The 9,563-nt window shown below is 40.4% G+C and overlaps 1 protein-coding gene across 1 annotated transcript; it reads right to left on the reverse strand.

Moving 5' to 3' along the window:
- Positions 1–974: 974 nt before the first annotated feature.
- rgs9bp (regulator of G protein signaling 9 binding protein) lies at positions 975–8,225 on the reverse strand. Its single transcript, XM_029755477.1, has 3 exons — positions 7,581–8,225; positions 2,725–3,031; positions 975–2,178 (listed from the first exon to the last, which is right to left on the reverse strand). The coding sequence occupies exons 1-3, from the start codon at positions 7,674–7,676 to the stop codon at positions 1,805–1,807; spliced, it is 777 nt and encodes a 258-aa protein (XP_029611337.1). The 5' UTR covers positions 7,677–8,225; the 3' UTR covers positions 975–1,804.
- Positions 8,226–9,563: the final 1,338 nt, after the last annotated feature.

A 9,563-nucleotide genomic window follows, 5' to 3' on the forward strand; every position in this document is an offset into this window, starting at 1 on the left:
TAATGTCTCAATTGTTGAATCTTGTTATGTTCATACAAATATTTACACATGTTAAGTTTACTGAAAATAAACGCAGTTGACAGTGAGAGGACTTTTCTTTTTTTGCTGAGTTTACTAATTACAGTTGATGGGTATGAATAAACATGTACATATTATTTATTACATAAGCTATTACTATACTACTGCAGTTCATTAAAAATTGTAATGCTCTGTTAATGAAATATAATATGGTATTCACAGTTTTTACACCACAGCTTGGGTGTTGATTTACAGATTTAGCAGATTACCATTTAATACAGAAGCTACACAAACCTTTGGTTTTACTTTTGGAATATGGAATTAAGAGACGTTAGTTAATGCCTTGACCTGTATCCTCAGGGCCGGATTACCGAACAGGGTTGGGGACCACCTGGAGGTCGGGAGCCCCCCAGATAGCATATGATAGCAAAAGGTGTAGAATAGCAGGAAATTAGCTTAAACACTGCAAAATGTTCTCTCAGTCTCTTGGCAAAATGTGTAGAATAGCAGGTAATTAGCTTTAAAACAGCAACATTTTCTCTCAGCCTCATGGCAAAATGTGAACAATAGCATTAGATGAGCTATAAAACAGCACATTTTTGTCTCTGACCCATAGCAAATAGTATAGAATTGCAGAAATGAACTTTAAACGTGCAACATTTTCTCTTGACAAAATATCTACAATAGCATTAGCTATAAAACTGAAAAATATATCATCACAAAAATCGGGTCAGTGCCTCTGTGCCCCAAATGTGGTAGTCCGGCCCTGTGTATCCTTGGTAATATATGAAATTGTGCACAGGCCGTCCACTGTGTTTAGGAAACACATTCTCAGCTACTGTATGTCACTTACAATGTTTGTATTTTTCATGTGCCTTGAGTGGAAAAGTCTTCCTGTTTGCTTGCATTGCTGGCACAACTGCTAGCCTGAATCTGAAGCTGGGGACACAGCAACACATGTTCCATTTGATTTATTGTCGAACCCGTTCCAGACCCGGGTCAGGTTTATGGTATTTGGGTTAGGGAGGACTCTGAAGACAGAATACAAACAGAATACTACACAAGTACTACACATATTCCTGCAATAATTACTGTATTGCGAAAGCCTGGATATAATATCAGTAATGCAGTAAGCTAACCTATTGGTTGAAGTGACATGGAAGCCACAATATTGAGAATATTCATATGAAATTCTTCATTAGAATGTAATATTCACAAGAGGTCAGCAAACTGATATGCTCCCACACATTGCACTCATGTGCAAAGATCTTCATTGTAATCTGGCAGCACAAACACCTTCAGTGTCAATGACAACATGGACCTAAATGTGGTGGGTGTACTTTGTCAACCACTGTCAAGTTGTATAAACAGATTATGTCCAATGCATTTTAATAAAAATTCATGAACCTTACTATCATATACAGTAGTCAGCATACATTAGTAAAGAGCATAAATGGTTCAATTTCATTCCACTACAATACATTAACATTAGCTAAACTACATTGCACAGGGCATCTAACTCTTTTTGAATGTGTTTGATATTGACTTTCTAACAGAAATGGGAGCGTCAAACTGTGTAATCTGGAGTGTATTCATTTTAAATGTGGTCTTTATTCAAATAAAGAAATATGTAAAGTACCCCGCCCTTTCAACAACACCGGTTTCATTCAACAACCATATTTTTGGGTATCAATTGACATGAGGATGGAATTTATGGCAACATAAGGTCCTACTGATTTTAGCGGCTCAACGAAACCTGGGTGAAATCCACTGGTGACAAGCCTCCTCATGAGAGATAGACCACGCAGACGGACAGCACGACCATCACCACTGCCACGCTGCACAGCACCAGCACCATGAAAACCTGGCTGCGCTCGCAGCACTGCTGGCTTTGGGGACCTGCCTCCTCGTCCGTGGACAAGAGGCCCAACGAGGCGCTGTCCGTGCTGGCCGGTTCGGCGTACTGGGGCCCGCGGGCCTCCACCATCCAGCGCAGGACGTTGACCTTCTCCTCCATGTCCTCCAGCATGACATCCACATGGGCGATCTCCTCCTCCAGCTGGCTCTGCTCCAGATCCTCCAGGCTGGCGGGAACCTGGTCCTCGGCGCGGGTCAGTTCTGTCAGGCTGAGGGCCCGCGCTGTCACCTCGCTGGTTTCCCCTGGAAAGTGGGAGAAGAGACATGTGAGAAGAAGAGCTAGCCACGAATGTTAATAAGGTTACCACAGCTTGTGGATGCCCAGACTAGGATGTAGACTATATGGACGTAGACTATATGGATGTAGACTATATGGACGTGGATGTAGACTATATGGATGTAGACTATTTGGATGTAGACTATATGGACGTAGACTATATGGACGTAGACTATATGGACGTAGACGTAGACTATATGGACGTAGACTATATGGATGTAGACTATATGGACGTAGACTATATGGATGTAGACTATATGGATGTTTTTTTTTTCATTATTCCTCTCTAATCAGGGACTGATTTATACCTGGGACAATAGGTGGGTGCAATTAATGATCAGGCAGAATAGAAAACCAGCAGTACTTTGGACCTCCGTAGGGTAAGATTTGAATACCCCTGCTATAGAGCTAAAGAGTCAGCGGCCGGTGGGTTTTTATTAACTGCAGTTTAGGATAGGTCTGTGTGGAAAACAATACGAAAAATTGCCCATCTGACTGTGGCACTTGCTAACCTTGTATGCCAGTCTGCACGAAGGTGTTGTTATTGATCAGGGAGAAGTTGGAACCCATGTTGAAGACTTTGCACATGTCTGCGTGTAGGAGTTCCAGACTGGAGGTGAAGGCCACCCAGAGCAGTTCCATCTCCTGTCTCTCCTCCTGGGGCAGCGTCTTATCCCGTAGCCGTGCCGTGAGGTGGTGACGGCTGGCCACTGCTAACTTCTGGGCCTTCTCCCGCGTTAGCCGCAGCTCATCACGCAGGTGCAAGCTGTCCGTGCAGCCACCCACACACGAGGCCAGGTGGTGGTAACATGCCACCACCTGTTGGCCAATAGGGGAAAAAGATTATTTACAGGTCACTCAAGTAAAAACTAAACATTTCATACTGTAATATCATTTTCATACAATTGTGCCATTCCCAATCACACTGTGCTGGCGTGGATATTTATTTTGACATATCTCATCTTATCATCATTCTTCCAGAAACATGGTGGATGTGTAACCAGGCCAGTGAGTGCAGTACAGCTCACCTAAGACTCAGTGGTGTGAAAAGGGTTGACTGATTAGACACAATATACAGCGTTTGTATTGTATTGTCTAAATCTGTGAGAATAGATGATGTGTGCTGAAAACGATTGTAGGACTGTAGGAGGTAAAGAGACACAATGGGGGTGAATTGTTGTCTTTGCTTAGATCTGCTGATTTGATTTGACAGTTTTAAATACATGAAAATGTTACACCTGGCAACATATACCAAAATCTGTCGTCAAGGATATAAACACATATAGTCTAAATATTTGTTTCCATTGTGTCTGTAGGTCAGGAGACAAGCAATAGTCCTTCATGGAAAATGTGCTGTGTTTTGTAAACACCACTGGTCTGCAAATGGTCTTAGGTTAAATGTATGTATTTACAAACTGCATCATTTGGTGGTGTGGGTGAGATTACAAAAGACAGTGGTTGATTGTGTAAAAACGTATGAGGGTTTCAGTTTAAAACCAGAAACAAGATGTAAGTATATCTTCTCTGCTTGCACATTTTTTTTTTTTTGCCTTATTCTAATACTGTGCCATAAGTTGTCTGACGAACATGATGCTTAAGATCAGCATAGGTATATAGCAGAAATTACTATTAAATACTGGTAAACAATTCACTTACATTTTTATTTGATCATTCAAAATCCCTCCCACTCCCTCTCGCTCCCTCCTTTAGATGAGGCCATGCCACATACATTTCTCCAACCTCATCCCTCAGCTTTAGAGGCTGGGCTGCCATTGAGCTAAATCACACATTCTGAACTGCGGCTTTAAACAAATTAAGTCATTTGACTGTATACTGTCATGTCTGTACTAGCACCTTTAGGCTATTAGTAATGCCTGGAACTTGGTTTTTAATTTGTTGTGGTCCTCCACACAAAGTTCCAGTAATTTGGCCATGTTTGAGAGGACTATGTCAACAACAATCATTGGTTCATCAATGATTGTTCTCAAACCTGTGAAAGGAATGTAGCTGGTGGCCAAGCTACTTTATATGAATACTGTAATTTCCCTTTTGGCCATCAGGAGGTGCAAAGGCTCTACTATTTATGATAACCAAAGCCTGCTTGGGTGTGATGGTACTTAGAAAGTAACAACTAAGGTTACCTAATGTTGCTCTGAAAATCAGAATCTCCTAACGAGCTCTGAGCCAGACACCAGGTTAGACACATTTCAACAAAGTATGACAGTTTCATTGATTTGAATCATATGAGTGGTTATTAATAGGCATTCAGAGCTTAGCCTTACAGATTGGTTTACATGACAACTATGACTAATAATCTGATTGCCATAGATCTATTTTTGGATAAGCCTAAGGACCTTGTATAGGGGCTTTTCTAGTCATCATAGGAATCTGTAAGGTAGAGCCGGATTGGAGATGTTACAGGCAGTGAGTGAGTGCATGGGAGAGTTGCAGGTGTGCAGCAAAGGTCAACCTACTACCACACTGTGCATTTCTGACACGGTATCCACTCTTCAATCACACACTGTCATATTCATTATCAGTATTAATATCTTGACATTTTGATTATGATATGCTACGATGCATTCAGAAAGTATTCAGACCCCTTGACTTTTTCCACATTTTGTTAACTTACATTCTTATTTTAAAATTTATGAAATAGTTTTTTCCCTCATTAATCTACACACAATACCCCATAATGACAAAATAAAACCAGGTTTTTAGACATTTTCGCAAATGTATTAAAAATAAAAAACTGAAATATCACATTTACATAAGTATTCAGCCCCTTTACTCAGTACTTTGTTGAAGCACCTTTGGCTTCAACAGCCTCAAGTGTTTTTGGGTATGACTCTACAAGCTTGGCACACTTGTATTTGGGGAGTTTCTCCCATTCTTCTCTGCAGATCCCCTCAAGCTCTGTCAGGTTGGATGGGGTGCGTCGCTGCACAGCTAGTTTCAGGTCTCTCCAGAGATGTTCGATAGGGTTCAAGTGCGGGCTCTGGCTGGACCACTCAAGGACATTCAAAAACTTGTCCCGAAGCCACTCCTGCGTTGTCTTGGCTGTGTGCTTAGGGTCGTTGTCCTGTTGGAAGGTGAACCTTCACCCCAGTCTGAGGTCCTGAGGACTCTGGAGCAGGTTTTCATCAAGGATCTCTCTGTACTTTGCTCAGTTCATCTTTCCCCCAATCCTGACTAGTCTCCCAGTCCCTGCCGCTGAAAAGAATCCCCACAGCATGATGCTGCCACCACCATGCGTCACCGTAGGGATGGTGCCAGGTTTCCTCCAGACATGACGCTTGGCATTAAGGCCAAAAATGTTCCATTTTGGTTTCATCAGACCAGAGAATCTTGTTTATCATGGTCTGAGAGTCCTTTATGTGCCTTTTGGCAAACTCCAGCTCTAGGAAGAGTCTTGGTGGTTCTAAACTTCTTCCATGCACTGTCACTGTGGGACCTTATATAGACAGGTGTGTGCCTTTCCAAATCATCTCCAATCAATTGAATTTACCATAGGTGGACTCCAATGAAGTTGTAGAAACATCTCAAGGATGATCAATGGAAACAGGATGCAGCTGAGCTCAATTTCGAGTTTCATAGTAAAGGGTCTGAATACTTTTGTAAATAAGGTATTTCTGTTTTTTATTTTTAATACATTTGCAAAAAATTCTAAAAAGTGGTTTTCACTTTGTCATTATGGGGTATATGTGTGGATTGATATGAAAAAAAAAACAACGTAGCAAAATGTGGAAAAAGGGAAGGGGTCTGAATACTTTCCAAATGCACTGACTTAAAGGCCCAGTGCAGTCAGAAACGTGATTTTTCCGTTGTTTTATATATATTTCCACATTATTAGGTTGGAGTAATACTGTGAAATTGTGAAAATGATGATAATGACCTTTTAGTGTAAGAGCTGTTTGAATAGGCCGCCTGAAATTTCAGCCTGTTTTGGTGGGATGGAGCTTTGAACCTTCCATTGTGACATCACTATGCGTTAAATAGTTAATACCCACTGGAGACAGACGTCAATTCAACGTCTATTCTACGCTGGTTCAACGTAGTTTCATTGAAATTATGTAGAAGCAACCTTGATTCAACCAGTGTGTGCCCAGTAGGTAGAAAGCGAGTTCCAAACCTCTCTGCCAATAACAGTCCCAGACAGTCCTAGCAAAATTCTTGCTTGAGATATTCCTCCTTGCTCAGAAGATATTTTTTTTCCTTTTTGACCATTTTAATTGAAAACAATCACAGTAAGGTACTTCATTCTTACACAGAAATAATTTGATATTGAGATAAAAACACCTGCATTGGACCTTTTAAGAGAGCAAATGTTGATTTAATTTTGTAGTCACAGTGCCATCCTGGCTGTCCTATTGTACTTCTTGTGTAAGGATGTCAGGCACTTATGACCAACTATGACCAAGACAAAAAAACATGTGCTTTTACCCTTTGGGTAAAAAAGCACTTTCACTGAAAAGATATGGCCTAATGTTTCAGCGCATTACCAGGTCTACCATAACAGCAGCTTTGTAAGGAAGTAGTGCATGGGAGGATCAGTAACTAAGATTCCTTGTATTTTTTGTAAAATAGATCAAATGAGAACTTGCAGATTATTTAATGTTTATTTCATCCTATAAATTAGACCTTTCTGGAAAAAATTATATAGTTTAACAATGGAATATGTTCAGTAATTATGAGAAAGTTAAGACGTCCTATGCCCTATGGATGGAAAATCTTAAGTGTATTTAGAACTCATTGGCCTGGTTTCAGCTCTTAACATAGCCACGTTAGGATGACAATAATCTGTGCTCAGTGAACTCAGGGTGTTATGTGATACAGGGATTGCATTAATACCTTATTATATTGATACAGACTAATATGGAATACTCACATAATGCATATTTGCATTGTTTACCATATGCTCAGTGTTTATTTGGAATATTACAGTAAATCATTTGGCATATTCAGTCTTTCAATTTCAATTTAACAGAACTAGAATCTAATTTTCACCTCTGATGAATGAACCTAAAGCAGATACAGTACGAGTCATAGTTTAGGATAATAGATTTCTGCATTTTCAAGAACTATCTGCAATAAAATATTGGATATATATACACTATATACATAGTAGGCTAAGATATCTTGATCTCTCAATAAATATGAGCTCAACAGACCAAACCACTCAAATGATAGCACATGCATGTTACACATGACCTTTTCCAGAAGTCTTAGACTATCATCATTTAATCACAAGATAAGTGGACTGACTAACCCCTTTGTGAAAAGAAAGGAGGACAGATTATTTGAATGGGTACTTTGTAGATAAAACCATAACTTGACATATCCATAACTGCCAACCTGAGCATCTCACCTTTATGAGTGAGTCGATAAGAACCTTCCCCTCTTCCAGAGTCTTTGGTGAACTGGTAGTGCCATCGTCACCCACTTTGTTGTTGATGAGTGGCATGAGGGCTGCTGGTCGAGAGCTGCAGACCCTGTCACAGCAGGCGAGCACAAAGCCCACCCGTCCTTCAGTCCACCGGTCACCCCTGCACTCAATTCCCAGCCAGACCCCTCATTCAACACTCTGCACCCGGGAGAGTCAGAATCCCATGGCCATGCAGGCTACAAAGTCATGCACCATAATTCTTATTCCAAAACTTTGCAACGTCAAAACAGGCAAACATGAGGTCTTCCACTCTTACCTTCCACCTAATAATCCCCCCTCCAAAAAAAAAGTCAGGTGTAGAAAAAGTCAACGAGTACTACAAAATGTTGTGTACGGGATAGTGGTGTCGAAGTCCTTAGCAAGAGCAGTGATAATCCAGCGATTGACCCCTTTGGACTGACGCAGGCTTGGCCCCAGCGACTAATCTCATTATCCATCCCCCTAAGGCACGATGATGATGCTATTGTGCAGGAGATGCATGGGTGCCCTCCTCAGAGACATCCCTTCCCTGATTTATGGGTGGTGGGGAGGTTGAGGAGGGGAAAAGTTTTTTGTGTCTCTTGGCTGTGGTCTACTCTCTACAGTACACGTGGTCTACAGCTGTCCTTACCTCTCCAGCATGATACAACCTTGTGGAACATTTTTACAAAGTGTTTTTACTAACTACTATACTGCTGTATACCTCGTTTGATTAATTTATGAGGGTCAGTGAGGGTAAGTGTGGACTGTTTTGATCAGATATTGGTCTGAATTGTACCATCATGCCTTCAACATGTGAAGACACGGTTTACTGTCACAAATACTGCGGGTTAAGTGTTTTAGTGACTTTGTATTGATACTGTGATACCGCAAATAGAGTAACTATACCACGATTTTGTTCACCATGTTCTCACACTTGAAATCTGTTCCAAGCATAACATTTTGCGACTGAAAGGTCACACTACTTTAAGTTTTAAATTATTATTAAATAAACTGTCATTTTAAATGGAGAGAGTGTCTCTCCTCACCTTCCCACAAACATACCAGGCATGAAAACTGATTTATGTCCTTGAATTGTATGTGTGTTGTTGTAATTCAGTTGTCAACATTGTGAGGTTACTCATGAAAATGTTTGTATTATTGACACACATCCATGACCACAATAGTAGCTTTCTTTCATAAGCAAAAATAAAGACAGCAATGAGTGGAAGAAGCACTTAGTGTGGATTAGAACTTGAATGGAGAGCAGTACAGGGCACCATTGTCCAATCAGCTTCTTTTGTGGTGGTTTCCACCCAGGACTTTTACCATGTCATTCGAGGTTCACAGTTCATCACTGGTGAATGCCCGGACATACGTTTGTTGTAAAGATTGATAAAAAAATAAAAAAATACATCACATACCCACACACATTCATTACTTCTAAAGTTAAGTGTGATGTATAAAGAACTAATGACCGTGTGATTAAGAAGTACAATTAGGCAAAACGAATATTCACGTGTGCCCAGAGTGTAAGTCTAGAATCCCAGTTGAATGTACGGCAAAAAATGATGTATAATAATATGCTACACAAACAAATGATGCATGAATAAATAACTACATGAATTAGAGTAGAAAATAACTTTAACATATTTTTTTACTTGATTAGAACTGTCAGGCTACGTACAGTATGTTAAGGTCTCTAGAGCCACCTGCTGGTTTAAACAAGTGATAGACCTACATTTTGTGACAAAATGCATTTGCAACATTGTAGCGGCCTATCTTCTGCTAACACAGGAGGCTACTGGATTTGCCAGTAGATTGTTGACTTGATTCACGATGATGACTGCTAGCTTGCTAGCTAAGATTTTGAAAGTATGATCTTGACCAGTCCAATCAAAGCTACTGTAGATATAATGTGATTTGACGTATTTTTAACTGTGGCCA

This window comes from Salmo trutta, chromosome 6 (assembly GCF_901001165.1).
Source record: "Salmo trutta chromosome 6, fSalTru1.1, whole genome shotgun sequence".
NCBI classification, from domain to species: Eukaryota; Metazoa; Chordata; class Actinopteri; order Salmoniformes; family Salmonidae; genus Salmo; species Salmo trutta.

Excerpts from the sequence above, each read along its gene's own strand:
- rgs9bp (XM_029755477.1), bottom strand. The coding sequence starts at position 7,676 with ATGCCACTCATCAACAACAAAGTGGGTGACGATGGCACTACCAGTTCA. Across the intron at positions 3,032-7,580 it reads TTATCGACTCACTCATAAAG|GTGGTGGCATGTTACCACCA; the intron begins GTGAGATGCTCA and ends ATTGGCCAACAG. Across the intron at positions 2,179-2,724 it reads CGTGCAGACTGGCATACAAG|GGGAAACCAGCGAGGTGACA; the intron begins GTTAGCAAGTGC and ends CCCACTTTCCAG.